Source organism: Nerophis ophidion, linkage group LG18, assembly GCF_033978795.1.
Source record: "Nerophis ophidion isolate RoL-2023_Sa linkage group LG18, RoL_Noph_v1.0, whole genome shotgun sequence".
Lineage (NCBI taxonomy): Eukaryota > Metazoa > Chordata > Actinopteri > Syngnathiformes > Syngnathidae > Nerophis > Nerophis ophidion.
The window spans coordinates 459,059-478,064 of record NC_084628.1 but is presented as its reverse complement, the minus strand read 5'-3'; the positions used below and the strand labels follow the sequence as shown (position 1 = coordinate 478,064).

Genomic DNA, 19,006 nt, shown 5'->3' with positions numbered 1-19,006 from the left:
CTCTACTTGAGAAAATAGACCGGATCCAGTCGCAGGCGTTAATATTATGTTGTGGAGCTACTAAATCTACTCCAGTGGCAGCATTACAAGTAGAAATGAACGAAAAACCTTTGGACATGAGGAGAGATCAACTCTCAGCAGTTTATTGGGCAAACTTAAAAGGATCCAAGCAAGGACATCCAACCCGTCAAGTGCTAATAAATTACCAAGAAAAAGGGAAGAAAAAAATGAATAGTTTTGGGTGGATGATAGGAGATATATGTAAAAAAAACACAAATTGACAATATTAAAGTTAGCCCTACAGTACCAATTCCTGCAATACCACCGTGGATGTATGAAAACCCAAAGGTAGACATGCAGTTACTGAAGAATAGACATTTAAATAGTTACCAAATAGAACAACGGATTGAGGAAATGTTTTTTGATAATATTATGATATACACAGATGCATCAAAAACTATAAATAGTAAAGTAGGAGCTGCTGCAGTTATCCCACAGAGAAATATAGTATTGAATAAAAGAATTAGTGATAAACTATCTGTTTTTACAGGGGAATTGGTAGCAATTTATATGGCAGTTAACTGGATAGAGGAAAACAAAGCTAGGAAAGTAGTCGTGTGCTCGGACTCCAGCAGTGCATTGACGAGCATAAAAAACATAACATCAGACACAAGACTAGATATAGTTTATGAAATAGTTCAGGCAATCTACAGAATAAATAAAGCGGGAGGTGTGGTAACATTTCTCTGGGTTCTTGCTCATGTAGGAGTTGAGGGAAATGAGTTAGCTGATAGATACGCAAAACAAGCAACCACTAAAACAGAAGTAAACATGGAGATTAAGCACAGTAAAGAAGAAGTGAAGAGCATAATTAAGATAGACACAATACAAAGTGGCAGGATAATTGGAATAAGGAAACAAAAGGTAGAGAGTTTTACAAAGTCCAGAGGAAAGTAGGTGTAATGAGAGGAGGGGGTAGAAATAGGAAAGAAGAAGACATTATTACTAGAATGAGATTAGGCCATACATATCTAAATAGTTCACTAAAATTGATAGGCAATCATACTACAGGGCTGTGTGATTTTTGCCACCAGATAGAAAATGTTGACCATGTCTTAATACAATGTAGGAAATATAATAGAGAAAGAGAAATACTGGAAAATAAGTTAGCAAAAGAAAATATTAGGTTAGAAGTGGGAGATATATTAGGATTGCATTCAGAACACATAGGATATAAAGCAATATACACATATTTAAAAAACACTGGGTTAAGTAAAAGAATATAGAGTAGGGATCCACCTCGGTCCACACTCCATTACAGTAGGTGGCGGTAATGCACACCAGAAGGTTGCTTGCCAACCGCCATAAAAACAAAAGAAGAAGAAGAAGAAGAAGAAGAAGACAGCTGTGTGAAAGTTCAGCACTCACTTAAACGTCGACGTGAACATGCCATGCAGGCGACCTGCGTGTACGCCACTTGACACGCAGCCCGAGCACGAAGCCATCCTTTCGGCGTTACGATTCTTGTCCGCCGTTAGCGTAGCTCACACTTTTGAATGATGCGCGTTTGCTAGCGGGCTACCACGACGCCGCTCTCCGCTTTGTTTACGAGCCACAAATCACTCGGTAAGGTCTCGAAGGAGCGACCCCGCAGCAGGATGGAGGCGCTGCTCGACTTTGAGAAGTGTGTCAACGACGCACCTGAGTTCAGGTGAGGCGCCTTCGACACGCGACGGTTGCCTCCTGAGAGCGCATGCGCTGACGTCTCACTTGTGTTGACTTTTTGTTCAGACTGAACCTGGAACTGTTTGAGGCTGATGTTGCTCTCCTGGAGACACAGCTGGAAAAGGTCTGAATCGATGTCTTTCATTACTGCTGCTAACGCGGTTATACTGTTAGTGTTGCTACATTAGCATTAGGGTCCCATATCAACCTTAAAGGCCTACTGAAATGAGATTTTCTTATTTAAACGGGGATAGTAGGTCCATTCTATGTGTCATACTTGATCATTTCGCGATATTGCCATATTTTTGCTGAAAGGATTTAGTAGAGAACATCCACAATAAAGTTTGCAACTTTCGGTGCTAAGAGAAAAGCCCTGCCTCTACCGGAAGTCGCAGACGATGAAGTGTGGGGGCTCCTCACATCTTCACATTGTTTTTATCGGGAGCCTCCAACTAAAACATCTATTCGGACCGAGAAAACGACAATTTTCCCATTCATTTGAGCGAGGATGAAAGATTTGTGTTTGAGGATATTGATAGCGACGGACTAGAAAAAAAAAAAAGAATGCAATTGCATTGGGACGGATTCCGATGTTTTTAGAGACATTTACTAGAATAATTCTGGGAAATCCCTTATCTTTATATTGTGTTGCTAGTGTTTTAGTGAGTTAAATAGTACCAGATAGTCGGAGGTGTTTGTCCACGGGTGTGTTGACGCACAGTGTCTCAGTGGAGTCGACGGCAGCTGTACGGACGGCACAAGCTCAGCTGATATCCGGTAAGAGGCGACTTTTTAACCACAATTTTCTCACCGAAACCTGCTCGTTGACATTCTGTAGGATCCATTTTCGCTTGACCGCGCTCTGATCCGTAGTGAAGTTTTAAACAAGGAATCACCGTGTGTTTGTGTGGCCAAAGGCTAAAGCTTCCCAACGCCATCTTTCTACTGTGACTTTGCCAAGATTAATTGAACAAATTGCAAATATTCAGCAACACAGATGTCCAGAGTACTGTGTAATTATGCCGTTAAAGCAGACGATTTTTTGCTGTGTGTGTTTGCAGCGCTCATACTTCCTAAAAGCCTGTGACATCTTGCGTACGCGTCATCATTACACGACGTTTCCAAGACGAAACTCCCAGGAAATTAAAAATTGTACTTTAGTAATCTAAAAAGGCCGTATTGGCATGTGTTGCAATATTAATATTTCATTATTGAAATATAAACTATCAGACCGCGTTGTGGGTAGTAGTGGGTTTCAGTAGGCCTTTAAGAAAGTAAGTGACTTCATTATAAAAGTGGGTGACATTGTTATCACCAGGAAAGATGAGATCACCTACCTAGGTTCCATTCTAGAGGCTATTCTTTCCTGTAATAAAATGGCAACCAAGGTAATCAAAAAGGTCAACCAAAGAACAAGATTCCTCTACAGAATCTCCTCTCTGGTCAACAAAAGTACCATGAAGATTCTAGTGGGAACTCTCATTCAACCCTTTTTCGATTACGCTTGCATTTCCTGATACCCCAGCATCTTTAAAACCCTCAAATCTAGACTCCAAACATCCCAGCACAAGCTAGACACTTTTAGACCTCCACCCCAGATCACACCTCACTCCAACCCACTTCTCCAACGTGGGCTGGCTCAGGGTGGAGGACAGAGTAAAACAACTTGCACTGAGCTTAGTCTATAAAATCCGCTACACCTCCCTGATACCGAAGTACACGTCAAACTACTTCCTTAACGTAAAGTGACTGCCATAACCACAACACCAGGGGGAGCTCCACAAACCACGTTAAACCCAGATTCCGATTTAACAAAGGTCTTAAGTCATTCTCTTTCTATGCCACATCAATGTGGAATGCACTCCCAACAAGGGTAAAAGTAAGTGCATCTCTATATTCCTTCAAAACCGCTCTGAAACAACACCTCCAGGCAACTTAAACCCTTCACTAATACCCTGCTCCATTCACATCCCATCTCCCCGAATTGTAAATAACCTAAGGTAAATAATCAAATGTACTTCTAATGTATTTACTTGTTCTCATGTTATCTGAACTCACTATGTTCTCTGCTGGCTGTACATATCCTACCAAGTAAGACCTACACTGTTTCAATGTCCATTTCTCTGTTGATGAAACTGTTGATGACTGAAATACTGATATCAACCAAAGCTCCTCATCCCATACATTTATAAATAAATAATGTAAATAATTCAATGTATATACTCTGATGATTAACTTGTGTGATGACTGTATTATGCTGATAGTATATATTTGTACCATGAATTGATTAACGTGGACCCCGACTTAAACAAGTTGAAAAACTTATTCGGGTGTTACCATTTAGTGGTCAATTGTACGGAATATGTACTGAACTGTGCAATCTACTAATAAAAGTATCAATCAATCAAAGAATGATCCATCCATCCATTTTCTACCGCTTGTCCCTTTTGGGGTAGCGGGGGGTGCAGGAGCCTATTTCAGCTGCATTCTGGCGGAAAGTGGGGTACACCCTGGACAAGTCGCCACCTCATCACTGGTCCAACCAACACAGATAGACAGACAACATTCACACACACTAGTGAAGTGAATTATATTTATAAAGCGCTTTTTCTCTAGTGACTCAAAGCGCTTTACATAGTGAAACTCATTATCTAAGTTACATTGAAACCAGTATGGGTGGCACTGGGAGCAGGTGGATAAAGTGTCTAGCCTAAGGACACAACGGCAGTGACTAGGATGGCGGAAGCGGGGATCGAACTTTGAACCCTCAAGTTGCTGGCACGGCCACTTTACCAACTAAGCTATATTGCCCCACTCAGGCCAATTTAGTGTTTCCAATCAACCTAACCCCTTGTGCATGATTTTGGAGGTGGGAGGAGGCCGGAACCCACGCAATCATGGGGAGAACGTGAAAATTCCACACAGAAAGATCCCGAGCCCTTTGTATTGTGAGGCACATGCACTAACTCCTTGCCCACTGTGCTGATCCCGAGCCTGGGATTGAACTCAGGACTACTCAGGACCTTTGTATTGTGAGGCACATGCACTAACTCCTTCTCCACCGTGCTGATCCCGAGACCGGGATTGAACTCGGGACTACTCAGGACCTTAGTATTGTGAGGCACATGCACTAACACCTTTTCCACCGTGCTGATCCCGAGTACGGGATTGAACACAGGACTACTCAGGACCTTTTGTATTGTGAGGCACATGCACTAACCCCTGTCGCACCGTGCTGCCAGCATGAGCAACTAGAAAATTCCTGCGGAAGTTTTGATGGGCCTACTATCTGTGCCCTGTAACTCTGGCCGGGGGCTGCTGTACTTTTTAGATGGTTTTGATTGATTGATACTTTTATTATTAGATCGCACAGTTCAGTACATATTCCGTACAATTGACCACTAAATGGTAACACCCGAATAAGTTTTTCAACTTGTTTAAGTCGGGGTCCATGTTAATCATTCATGGTGCTGAGTTTCTGAATCCGGGAGTTTTTGATGCAACATAAGAGAGCCACAGAGCTAGCCTAAAACAAAAGCATGTTTACACAAAAATGATAACACGTAGCATGTGTGCTAACAATAGCATGATAACAGTCAGCATGTTTCATATACCAAGTTATACGACTCAATGTTAATGGCTGCGGAAATAGAAAAAAAAGTGTAAAATTAGAAGAAAAAGTTAGCGTGCTTAAGTTGGCTTGCTAGCATGCTATCGTTTGCATGCTAACAGGTAACGAGTGTCACATACCAAGTTTAATGACTGGGTGAAATGGTTGAAAAACTAGCTGAAAAAAAGTTAGCAAGCTAACGTGAGCATGATAATAGTTAGCTTGTGTCACATACCAACTTATATGACTCTAAGGTCTATGCCTGGGGGAAAGGAGAAAAATGAGTACATTTAGCAAAGAAAGTTATCATTTTAATGTTAGCATGTTTACATTTGCATGCTAACAGTTTACAGGTGTCACGTACCAAGTTACATGACTGTGGGGTAAATGGCTGCAAAAAGTTAGCATGCTATTTTTAGCATGCTGGCAAGCTAACGTTCGAATGCTATCAGTTAGCATGTGTCACATACCAAGTTATATGACTGTAAGGTGTATGGCGGTCTAATTAGAGAAAAAACATACTATTAGCTCAAATGGTAGCAGGCTCATATTACCGGTAGTATACTAGCATGCTAACATTAGCATGCTAGCGGTTAACAAGTGTCACATATGAAGTTATATGACTCTAAGGCAGTGGTTTTTTACCCTGTTAGAGGTACCGAACCCCACCAGTTTCATATGTGCATAGACCGAACCCTTCTTTAGTGAAAAATAAAATGTTTTTTTTTTTTTCAAATTCAAGACAAAGTTATGTTTTTTGCAAAACTTTAGTATGGGGAACATATTCTAAGTAATACAGACTTAATTTAGAGTTATTTGTACACCAGGGGAACATATTCTAAGTAATAAAGACTTAGTTATTTGGTTAGGGTTAGAGGGTTAGGGTTATAATTAGGTCATGCCAAATAAGGCATCAATAAGTACTTAATAATGACTAGTTAAGAGCCAATATGTCACAAATTTGCATGTTAATAAGCAACTAATTAATGGTGAATATGTTTCCCAAACTAAAGTGTTACCATGTTTTTTTTTACTGGTGCACAAAATGAACCGTGCATGAACATCACCTTGTTCAAACAAGAAAACCAACACAGTGCATAAACTCACAACAAATTACTCACCTGCAAATCAGTCAGCTGTTGCCGTATCCGTAATATGCCGATAGGGAGAAGTTTGTATTTACACGATGACTCGGGTGTGTTTTGACGTCCGCCGAACCCCTGAGGCCGACTCACTTAACCCCTAGGGTTCGATCGAACCCAGGTTAAGAACCACTGCTTTAAGGTAATATTATTGCTACATTAGCATTAGAATGAGCAATTATGAAGTTTTTGCTCCTACTTGCACCACTATGTAACCTGTTGGCATCAGGAGGTTCAATGTAACTGCTGTGTGTCATGTGATCTGACCAATCAGGTGATGAGACTATGCGGCAAGATGGTGGAGTCGGGACAAGCGTACGGCGCAGCCAATCAGCTTTTCCTGGGCAGCTTGGCCGAGCTCTTTGTGCACCACAAGGATGACGGCGGCGTCACGGTGAGAACACGTAAGTTAGCTCCGCAGCCTTGCAGAGGCTTCATTTCATGTCCTGGTTACCCCCCACAGAACTGTCTTAGCCAGTTCAAGCAAGGTCTACAGGAGGCGCTCACCTTCCACTCGGTCAGTACAAACACACACACATACACAGACACATTCATGTATTAGTTACCTTCTTCAGACCTCCTAAAAATGCCTACCTCGAGTATTATATAGTAAGTCGTAATTTTCCTCAACGCAACTCCAAATTTTAAACTGAAGGTTTATGCAATATTATGATAGAATTTGGAATTTTACTCAATAACAGTCGCAAATTTACAAAACAAGCTTAAAAAGTCTGAATTTTACTCAACAAAAGTCACAATTTTACAAGAAAACATAAACATTTTGTCAATGTTATAATTATAATCGGAATTTTACTTGGCCAAGTAATGACAAAAGTCATAATTTTACTCCAAAAATGTCACTATTTTACAAGAACTACAAAAAAATTGGCAATATCGTGATAAAAGTCAGAATTTTTTATGACAAATGTCACCGTTTTGCATTAAAAATAATAATTTTACATAAGATAATAATTTTACCAGAAAACATTGCAATAATACAGGAACAGAAAGTGTTAGAGAAATTGTTCCCAATTTTATATGAAAAAAGACGACACATTGTGACAATAACACTGCTTTGAGTGGCCGTGCGCAATCCGAGGGTCCCTGGTTCAATCCCCACCCAGTACCAACCGCGTCACGTCCGTTGTGTCCTGAGAGAGATATTTCACCCTTGCTCCTGATGGATGCTGGTTAGCGCCTTGCATGGCAGCTCCCTCCATCAGTTTGTGAATGTGTGTGTGAATGGGTAAATGTGGAAGTAGTGTCGAAGCACTTTGAGTACCTTGAAGGTAGAAAAGCGCTGTACAAGTACAACCCATTTATCATTTATCATTTTACTTAATTTTTATTTATTACATTTTTTGTTTGTAAATGTTTTTTAATCTTCATTATTTACTTCAAGTTATTACAGTATGTCTATATACATTTTTATTTATTTTTTTAAATATATTTTGGCCAAAGGGGGCACATTTCAATTTCTTACACATACTTATTACATATGTTGACCAGAGGGGTAGCACTTTTAAAACCGACACACTGTCAATTTGAAAAATCCTTCCTTTTTGGGACCACCCTCATTTTGATAGATTTCACCACCAGGGGTGCAAATGAGACATTCTTTATTAGATGCAATGGTTTTCCTTATTAGTACCATGATTTATGTCTTAACTTGTTCACCGGTCCTCATATGGAAGGTACTTTTCCATAATGATGTCTCAAGAAGGGTAGAAATACAAGAACGCACACACTCTGTCACGCTTGAAAGAGTGCTATCTATATTTGTTGCCAGATGTTGTTGGACCAGACCCAGAGAGCCATCACCCAGCAGCTCACCAACCTGTGCAAGCAGTATGTCTATAATGAATGCACACACACACACACACATAAACTCTCACACTCCTCTTTCCAGCCTTCCCCCTCATGTGACACAACAACCACAGTAGAGTACAATCTGACAAGCACTATTTTTTTGTTCACTAAAAATGTTTCCGGGTGTTTTTGAGGTTCCTGCCGCAGCTGGCCGACACGAAGAGAGAGTTTGTGCGCATCGGGGAGGACCTGGAGACTGCGGTGCTGAAAAACGCTCAGGTGTCTCGCCACAAGGCCGCCGACGCAGAGCGGGCAAGCCACCTGCTGCTCGCCACCCGCAAATGCTACCAGCATTTTGCCCTGGACTACTGTCTACAGGTACAAGGACGCCATCTTGTGTCGGATCATCGTGGCCGTCCCACGTTGACGAGATTGTTGTAATCGTTCTTCTGCAGCTCAACAACTTCAAAACTCAGCAGAGGATTGAAGTCCTGAATTCGGTGAGTCAAGACGCAAACATTAGCATAAACCTGCCCTTGAAACCAGTTTTTCTCTTATTTGACCTACAGCACAGGCCAAAAGTTTGGACACACCTCATTTCAATGCATTTTCTTTACTTTCATGACTATTTACATTGTAGTTGTCACTGAAGGCATCAAAACTATACCACCTGTGAACTGAAAACCATTTCAGGTGACTACCTCTTGAAGCTCATCGAGAGAATACCAAGAGTGTGCAAAAAAGTAATCCGAGCAAATGGTGGCTATTTTGAAGAAAGTAGAATATAAAAAATGACTTCAGTTATTTTAACTTTTTTTGTTAAGTACATAACTCCACATGTGTTCAATCATGGTTGTGATGCCTTCAGTGATCATATGCAGTGTAAATAGTCATGAAAATAAAGAAAATGCATTGAATGAGAAGGTGTGTCCAAACTTTTGGCCTGTACTGTAAATGTTTGGGTGTTAAACCCCAAGCCACCGCCATCAATTACTTTGATCGCATTAATAAAAATGCTTTACTTAGGGGTGTCCCAGTCCGATATTATTATTGGATATCGGGCTGATATCAGCAAAAAATCACATTACATTGGCTTGCATGTGAAATGTGTGATGCATGCAGTCCTGCAGCGTGTTTACCTGTGTTAAGCTGGACAAGCAGTTAAAATCTAAATGTCCCCCAATGAGCACACAATTTTAGTTGTTTTCAAAAGGTAAACATGGTAAGCAACTAGGAGCAAGCAACTACACAACATATATAGAGAGGAATCGATAGAGCCCACATGAATTGGGAGTGGTCCCATTACGGAGGGCAGTAGGCCAGCAAGAGTTGTAGTTGTGGCTGCATTAATGTTGCTGCTACTAAAGCATTGGTTATTTGGTTACTTTGTGGATTATTAAGAGTACTTTACCAGTGTGATGTGTTTGTCAGGTATTCTCCTTCGTCAACGCTCAGTTCACGTTCTTCCATCAAGGCTTCGACCTTCTCAGAGACCTGGAGCCCACTATGAGGATCATGGCGGCGCAGGTGCGGACCTCCTGACACTTTGCCTCAAGCGCTTGTCTCCATACTTTGTCACGTTTTAGTATTTGGACATCCATCCACTTGTCTTTGTCTTGTTTCTGCTCCTCAGCTGTCTCAACGCTCGGCAGACTGTGCGAGCAGAAGAAAAGATCTGGAGAACTGTCACCTGCTGGTCCAACAGAGAGTAAGTCGGCTGCATGGCTTTATGACTTCATTCACGAATGGCTGACAGGAGTCATTGTCTTCATTCAAATGAACAAACAAGTAAGAATAGGGTAAAACTGTACTCTAGGATGCTTCAGGAGAGACGCTAGTCAGCCCATGTCCTGGCAGCGATGTCATCATCCAAGGTTACCTTTTCAAGCGCTCTCGACGGAAGGCCAAAACCTGGAAGAGGTTAAAAATGTTAAGAAATTATGACCTGTGTGAAGTTGTCCCCTCTTATCATTGCAAATGGTAAACACTGCCGTTCAGTTTTGCTGCAATTTTTTTTAATCAATCTATATCTATATATCTGAGCTGCTACCTTACCGTGGTAGAGGAGTTTGCGTGTCCCAATGATCCTAGGAGCTATGTTGTCTGGGGGTTTTCATGCCCCCTGGTAGGGTCTCCCAAGACAAACAGGTCCTAGGTGAGTGATCAGACAAAGAGCAGCTCAAAGACTTCTATGGAATTACAACGAAATGAACCCAGATTTCCCTCGCCCGGACGTGGGTCACCGGGGCCCCGCTCTGGAGCCAGGCCCGGAGTTGGGGCACGATGGCGAGCGCCTGGTGGTCGGGCCTGTTCCCATGGGGCCCGGCCGGGCACAGCCCGAAGAGGCAACGTGGGTCATCCCTCCAATGGGCTCACCACTCATAGGAGGGGCCATAGAGGTCGGGTGCATTGTGAGCTGGGCGGCAGCCGAAGGCAGGGCACTTGGCGGTCCGATCCTCGGCTACAGAAGCTAGCTCTTGGGACGTGGAACGTCACCTCACTGGGGGGGAAGGAGCCTGAGTTAGTGCGCGAGGTAGAGAAGTTCCGGCTAGATATAGTCGGACTCACCTCGACGCACAGCAAGGGCTCTGGAACCAGTTCTCTCGAGAGGGACTGGACCCTCTTCCACTCTGGCGTTGCCGGCAGTGAGAGGCGACGGGCTGGGGTGGCAATTCTGGTTGCCCCCCGGCTCAAAGCCTGTACGTTTGAGTTCAACCCAGTGGACGAGAGGGTAGCTTCCCTTCGCCTTCGGGTGGGGGGACGGGTCCTGACTGTTGTTTGTGCTTACGCACCAAACAGCAGTTCAGAATACCCACCCTTTTTGGGTACACTCGAGGGAGTACTGGAAAGTGCTCCTCCGGGTGATTCCCTTGTCCTACTGGGAGACTTCAACGCTCATGTTGGCAACGACAGTGAAACCTGGAGAGGCGTGATTGGGAAGAATGGTCGCCCGGATCTAAACCCGAGTGGTGTTTTGTTATTGGACTTTTGTGCTCGTCACAGTTTGTCGATAACAAACACCATGTTCAAACATAAGGGTGTCCATATGTGCACTTGGCACCAGGACACCCTAGGCCGCAGTTCCATGATCGACTTTGTAGTTGTGTCATCGGATTTGCGGCCTTATGTTTTGGACACTCGGGTGAAGAGAGGGGCGGAGCTTTCTACCGATCACCACTTGGTGGTGAGTTGGCTGCGATGGTGGGGGAGGATGCCGGACAGACCTGGCAGGCCCAAGCGCATTGTGAGGGTCTGCTGGGAACGTCTGGCAGAGTCTCCTGTCAGAGAGAGTTTCAATTCACACCTCCGGGAGAACTTTGAACATGTCACGAGGGAGGTGCGGGACATTGAGTCCGAGTGGACCATGTTCCGAACCTCTATTGTCGAGGCGGCTGATTGGAGCTGTGGCCGCAAGGTTGTTGGTGCCTGTCGTGGCGGTAATCCCAGAACCCGTTGGTGGACACCAGCAGTGAGGGATGCCGTCAAGCTGAAGAAGGAGTCCTATCGGGTTCTTTTGGCTCATAGGACTCCGGAGGCAGTGGACGGGTACCGACGGGCCAAGCGGTGTGCAGCTTTAGCGGTCGCGGAGGCAAAAACTCGGACATGGGAAGAGTTCGGGGAAGCCATGGAAAACGACTTCCGGACGGCTTCGAAGCGATTCTGGACCACCATACGGCGCCTCAGGAAGGGGAAGCAGTGCACTATCAACACCGTGTATGGTGCGGATGGTGTTCTGCTGACTTCGACTGCGGATGTTGTGGATCGGTGGAGGGAATACTTCGAAGACCTCCTCAATCCCACCAACACGTCTTTCTTTGAGGAAGCGGTGCCTGGGGAATCTGTAGTGGACTCTCCTATTTCTGGGGCTGAGGTCGCTGAGGTAGTTAAAAAGCTCCTCGGCGGCAAGGCCCCGGGGGTGGATGAGATCCGCCCGGAGTTCCTTAAGGCTCTGGATGCTGTGGGGCTGTCTTGGTTGACAAGACTCTGCAGCATCGCGTGGACATCGGGGGCGGTACCTCTGGATTGGCAGACCGGGGTGGTGGTCCCTCTCTTTAAGAAGGGGGACCGGAGGGTGTGTTCCAACTATCGTGGGATCACACTCCTCAGCCTTCCCGGTAAGGTTTATTCAGGTGTACTGGAGAGGAGGCTTCGCCGGATAGTCGAACCTCGGATTCAGGAGGAACAGTGTGGTTTTCGTCCTGGTCGTGGAACTGTGGACCAGCTCTATACTCTCGGCAGGGTTCTTGAGGGTGCATGGGAGTTTGCCCAACCAGTCTACATGTGCTTTGTGGACTTGGAGAAGGCATTCGACCGTGTCCCTCGGGAAGTCCTGTGGGGAGTGCTCAGAGAGTATGGGGTATCGGACTGTCTTATTGTGGCGGTCCGCTCCCTGTATGATCAGTGTCAGAGCTTGGTCCGCATTGCTGGCAGTAAGTCGGACACGTTTCCAGTGAAGGTTGGACTCCGCCAAGGCTGTCCTTTGTCACCGATTCTGTTCATAACTTTTATGGACAGAATTTCTAGGCGCAGTCAAGGCGTTGAGGGGTTCCGGTTTGGTGGCCACGGGATTAGGTCTCTGCTTTTTGCAGATGATGTAGTCCTGATGGCTTCATCTGGCCGGGATCTTCAGCTCTCACTGGATCGGTTCGCAGCCGAGTGTGAAGCGACCGGAATGAGAATCAGCACCTCCAAGTCCGAGTCCATGGTTCTCGCCCGGAAAAGGGTGGAGTGCCATCTCCGGGTTGGGGAGGAGACCCTGCCCTAAGTGGAGGAGTTCAAGTACCTAGGAGTCTTGTTCACGAGTGGGGGAAGAGTGGATCATGAGATCGACAGGCGGATCGGTGCGGCGTCTTCAGTAATGCGGACGTTGTATCGATCCGTTGTGGTGAAGAAGGAGCTGAGCCGGAAGGCAAAGCTCTCAATTTACCGTTCGATCTACGTTCCCATCCTCACCTATGGTCATGAGCTTTGGGTCATGACCGAAAGGATAAGATCACGGGTACAAGCGGCCGAAATGAGTTTCCTCCGCCGGGTGGCGGGGCTCTCCCTTAGAGATAGGGTGAGAAGCTCTGCCATCCGGGAGGAACTCAAAGTAAAGCCGCTGCTCCTCCACATCGAGAGGAGCCAGATGAGGTGGTTCGGGCATCTGGTCAGGATGCCACCCGAACGCCTCCCTAGGGATGTGTTTAGGGCACGTCCAGCTGGTAGGAGGCCACGGGGAAGACCCAGGACACGTTGGAAAGACTATGTCTCCCGGCTGGCCTGGGAACGCCTCGGGATCCCCCGGGAAGAGCTAGACGAAGTGGCTGGAGATAGGGAAGTCTGGGCTTCCCTGCTTAGGCTGCTGCCCCCGCGACCCGACCTCGGATGAGCGGAAGATGATGGATGGATGGATGGACAGTTTTTATTTTAACATTCTGTTATTCATAACCAAACTCCCTCCCTCACCTTGTCAAAATGTCCCTAAATTTGTCTTAAACGTTTTTGCTACATTAGTGCTACAATTTTTTTTCTCTAACTATTATCGTTTTTATGTTATTAACGTTTTATCATTGATAACCAGTACCATAACATAACAACTATAATGGGCAAAAAGATTGCAGCACAAATCAATGCGACAAGTTTGGGGAGATATATTTGGGGCTGGTTATGAATAATAACATGTTCATAACATAAAAATTATAATAACATAACTGTAATTGTTAATAATAACCTAAAGACTATAATAGTTGATAATTAGCATAACCATCCATCCATCTTCTTCCGCTCATCCAAGGTCGGGTCACGGGGGCAGCAGCCTAAGCAGAGAAGCCCAGACCCTCCTCTCCCCAGCCACTTCGTCCAGCTCTTCCCGGGGGATCCCGAGGCGTTCCCAGGCCAGCCGGGAGACATAGTTTTCCCAACGTGTCCTGGGTCTTCCCGTGCCCTCCTACCGGTTGGACGTGCCCTAAACACCTCCCTAGGAAGGCGTTCGGGTGGCATCCTGACCAGATGCCCAAACCACCTCATCTGGCTCCTCTCGATGTGGAGGAGCAGCGGCTCTACTTTGAGCTCCTCCCGGATGGCAGAGCTTCTCACCCTATCTCCAAGGGAGAGCCCCGCCACCCGGTGGAGGAAACTCATTTCGGCCGCTTGTACCCGTGATCTTGTCCTTATGGTCATGACCCAAAGCTCATGACCATAAGTGAGGATGGGAACGTAGGTCGACCTGTAAATTGAGAGCTTTGCCTTTCGGTTCAGCTCCTTCTTCACCACAACGGATCGATACAGCACTCATACGTATAATCACGTTTCCTTGAACATACATTATATTAATGCTGTTCCCTTAGAGCAGGGGTAGGTAACCTATGCCTCTAGAGCCAGATGTGGCTCTTTTGATGACTGCATCTGGCTCTCAGATAAATCTTTGCTGACATTGCTTAACACGATAAGTAATGAATAATTCCGCTGGTAATCATAGTGTTAAAAATAACGTTCGAAATATAAAACATTGTCATGTATTTTTAATCCATCCATTAGTTTTCTACCGCACCCGTTTAAGAATTCGCATTAATCGTAAAAAGTATTTTATTTATTATTGTAACTGAACACAAACATTATGTTAAAATGTTATAATCATATTTATTACTACAAATACACATTTTTAAGTGCAAATAAGTGCAGAGACATCCACTGTTTCAAGCAAATATTATCAAAAAAAACCTTACAATTCAGTGTCTTTAAAGGGAAAAACATTGAATGTAAAAAATGTTCACCAATGTTAATTTTGACAGGTTTTTAAATTAGTTTCAGTTAGTCTTTTAACCAAAATGTGTTTTAGTATTGGGTTAGTAATCTAAATTAAATCAGATTTAGTCGACGAAATTCCTAAACATCGGTCTTGAAAGGATTTTATTAATTATAATTGCAGCGCATCTCAAAAACTGAATTCACAGCAAGACCTGCACTCCATCAATATTTCAATAATAACATTTCAAACACACAATACTATGGACAGCACAGTAGGACATGGTTAGTGCGTGTGCCTCACAATACAACAGTCCTGAGTTCAATCCCGGGCTCGAGATCTTTCTGTGTGGAGTCTGCATGTTCTCCCTGTGACTGTGCGGGTTCCCTCCGGGTACGGGACAGACGGTTCAAATGGATGGATGGATGTTAGCTTCAGAATAACAATGTTATTAAGAAGAATAAGAGACTTATTATGCTCTAAAAATGTTGGTCTTACTTAAAAATCCATCCATCCATTTTCTACTGCTTCTTCGTTAATGCATGCATTTAGTTGTATTCAGTGTTAAAAAATATTATATGGCTCTCACAGAAATACATTTTAAGATATATGGCTTTCATGGCTCTCTCAGCCAAAAAGGTTCCCGACCCCTGCCTTAGAGGAAACTGGGTAACACACGGAACAATGACAAACCTAACCCAAGGTTAGTATAACAATCTACAAGGTTAATATCGTTCGCTTCTCTTTCTTCCCCTCCATTTTTCTGCTTTCTTTTGTATTTCAAGTTATCATTACATATATGTATTTTTGTGTTTGAAACAATTGTATTGTTGATAAAAGAGGTAATTATTGTTATTAGTTATCAATAGTGCTATTTCTATTGGTATTTGTATTGATCCATTTGTAGTGTAAAAATGTTCATTATCATCCATCCATCCATCCATCCATCCATCATCTTCCGCTTATCCGAGGTCGGGTCGTGGGGGCAGCAGCCTAAGCAGGGATGCCCAGACTTCCCTCTCACCAGCCACTTCGTCCAGCTCTTCCCGGGGGATCCCGAGGCGTTCCCAGGCCAGCCGGGAGACATAGTCTTCCCAACGTGTCCTGGGTCTTCCCCGTGGCCTACTACCGGCTGGACGTGCCCTAAACACCTCCTTAGGGAGGCGTTCGGGTGGCATCCTGACCATGTGCCCGAACCACCTCATCTGGCTCCTCTCGATGTGGAGGAGCAGCGGCTTTACTTTGAGTTCCCCCCGGATGGCAGAGCTTCTCACCCTATCTCTAAGGGAGAGCCCCGCCACCCGGCGGAGGAAACTAATTTCGGCCGCTTGTACCCGTGATCTTATCCTTTCGGTCATGACCCAAAGCTCATGACCATAGGTGAGGATGGGAACGTAGATCGATTGGTAAATTGAGAGCTTTGCCTTCCGGCTCAGCTCCTTCTTCCCCACAACGGATCGATACAACGTTCGCATTACTGAAGATGCCGCACCGATCCGCCTGTCGATCTCACGATCCACTCTTCCCCCACTCGTGTACAAGACTCCTAGGTACTTGAACTCCTCCACTTGGGGCAGGGTCCCCTCCCCAACCCGGAGATGGCACTCCACCCTTTTCCGGGCGAGAAACATGGACTCGGACTTGGAGGTGCTGATAACTATAATATTTCGGCAGCACAAACAAATATGAGAAGTTTGGGGGAAATTTTAACAATTTAGGGTGTTGGCTAGTTATCAAAAACAACCATCCATCCCATCCATTTTTCTACCGGTTGTCACTTTTGGGGTTACGGGGGGTGCTGGAGCCTATCCCAGCTGCATTCGGGCGGAAGGCGGCATTCACTCTGGACAAGTCACCATCTCATCGCAGGGCCTACACAGATAGACAGACAACATTCACACTCACATTCACACACTAGGACCAATTTAGTGTTGCCAATCAACCTATCCCCAGGTGCATGTCTTTGGAAGTGAGAGGAAGCCGGAGTACCCGGAGGGAACGCACGCAGTCACGGGGAGGACATGCAAACTCCACACAGAAAGATCCTGAGCCCGGGAGGCATATGCACTAACATAAAAAAAAAAATAGTTTATAACATATAAACTATAATAGTAATAACATAAAAACTACAATAGTTATAAAGTTAATAGTTATAATAATAATAATAGTTAATAACATAAACACTATAATAGTTAACATAAACCCTATAGCGTTAATAACAAAAACTATAATAGTTAATAACATAAAAACTATAATAGTTAATAAAGTATAATAGTTCATCATAACATACAATCTATAATAGTTAACAAAAACTATAATAGTTAATAATATAAAACTGTAATAGTTAACATAAAACTATAATATTTAATAACAAAAACTAAATTAGTTAACACAAAACCTATAATAGTTAACATAAAAACTATAAGTTAATAACATTAAAACTATAAGAGTTAATAAGATAAACACTAAAATAGTTAATAATACCTTAAAATCTATGATAGTTCACATAAAATCTATAATAGTTAACATAAAAGCTGTAATATTTATTGATAACATCTAAAATAGTTAATAACAAAACCTATAATAGAAAACATAAAAACTAAGAATAACATACAATCTATAATAGTTAATAACTAAAATATAATAGTTAATAACTTAAAAACTAATAGTTACCATAAAAACTAATTAACATAAAAAGTAGAATAGTTAATAACATAAAAAATAGAATAGTTAATAACATAAAAACTGTAATAGTTAATAATAATTTAAAAACTATAATAGCTAATAACATAATAACTATAATAGCTAATAACATAAAAATATAATAGTTGATAACATACATTCTATAATAGTTAATAACATAAAACTATAATGGTTAACATAAAAACTGTAATAGTTAATAACATCAACTCTATAATAATAACATAACAAATTTGATAGTTAATAACTTAAAAACTATAATAGACAACAAAAAATAGACGGCAAAAAATTACAGCACAAACGTTTGGGACAAGTTTGGGGAGATTTTGACAAGATGATGGGGCTGGTAATAAATGATAAAATGTCAATAACATAAAAAATTATTAGACTAAAAAGTTTTCAGCACAAACGAATGGCAGTGTTATTTTAGTGCGTTGATACGAGAGGCCAACTTCACACAGGTGAAATTTTGATCTCATGTATTTTTCTATGACTACTATAAAATAATATTGTTTATCATTCTTTACATGTCTTTTTGTGATGATGTAATCTACAGATGCTGGTTCTTCATCAGAGACAACCAACTTCTTTACAGGAAGTCCCACAAGGTGAGATTGTTGCACTCTTTGTGCCACAAACTGATCATAAAGATGAGAGGTTTATTGTAGGAGCGATTACACAATTTTTGCACAATTACAAATTACACAAATTACTCAATTTACAGTAACAGTGCCCCAACTTTAAAGTGTCCTGACATAAGAGCTTTCTTTCAGCTAACTGTTGTGCTTAAAGTTACAAGCAAAAATCTTAGTTAGTTGGCGTAGCAAACTTCAAAGTGTACCCCGCAAGATCCAACCAAAACATTTGGTCTTACTCGCTAGCATTACCTTAAAGCCAGAGATTGACATAAACTTTGTTTTTCTATTTTTGGTAAGGAAGAAAGTGAGTGTGATAAAATCTGAACAGGGGGTGTTTATCCATGAAAATATGGAGAAGCTGCTAATGGAGTGTTTGATGGAAAATCAACTATAAGGAGATACCAGGGTAAATTCTGTACATTATTATTACTTCTTGAAACGACCGTACATTCCATTCTATTTTTTATACAATATTTCTTATCTAAAAGTTAGTTTAAAAAAAAAAGCATGTTACATATTAAAATTGTGCTGTTTTTGGGGTACTGAGAAGTGATTAAATTTAATTGGCATTTGTTGATTTGAGATACAAGCGCTTTGAGTCAAGAGTTCCTCCCAGAGCCATTAAAGCTCATAGGTTGAGCTACTACTCTATAAA

The 19,006-nt window shown here is 42.9% G+C and overlaps 1 protein-coding gene across 4 annotated transcripts in view; it reads left to right on the top strand.

Annotated features, from left to right (window-relative positions):
- Positions 1-1,086: 1,086 nt before the first annotated feature.
- LOC133537453 (arf-GAP with coiled-coil, ANK repeat and PH domain-containing protein 2-like) overlaps positions 1,087-19,006 on the top strand; it is a 26,150-nt gene continuing 8,230 nt past the window's right edge. The window contains exons 1-11 of one of the 4 annotated variants that reach the window (XM_061878469.1): positions 1,087-1,711; positions 1,792-1,849; positions 6,752-6,871; positions 6,941-6,994; positions 8,267-8,325; positions 8,481-8,664; positions 8,742-8,786; positions 9,718-9,813; positions 9,920-9,994; positions 10,103-10,206; positions 18,270-18,321. In XM_061878469.1, the coding sequence (XP_061734453.1) occupies positions 1,659-1,711; positions 1,792-1,849; positions 6,752-6,871; positions 6,941-6,994; positions 8,267-8,325; positions 8,481-8,664; positions 8,742-8,786; positions 9,718-9,813; positions 9,920-9,994; positions 10,103-10,206; positions 18,270-18,321 (900 nt within the window). In that variant the 5' untranslated portion in view covers positions 1,087-1,658. The remainder of the gene's footprint in view (positions 1,712-1,791; positions 1,850-6,751; positions 6,872-6,940; positions 6,995-8,266; positions 8,326-8,480; positions 8,665-8,741; positions 8,787-9,717; positions 9,814-9,919; positions 9,995-10,102; positions 10,207-18,269; positions 18,322-19,006) is intronic. The other 3 variants (XM_061878468.1, XM_061878467.1, XM_061878470.1) reach the window with 3 other exon arrangements.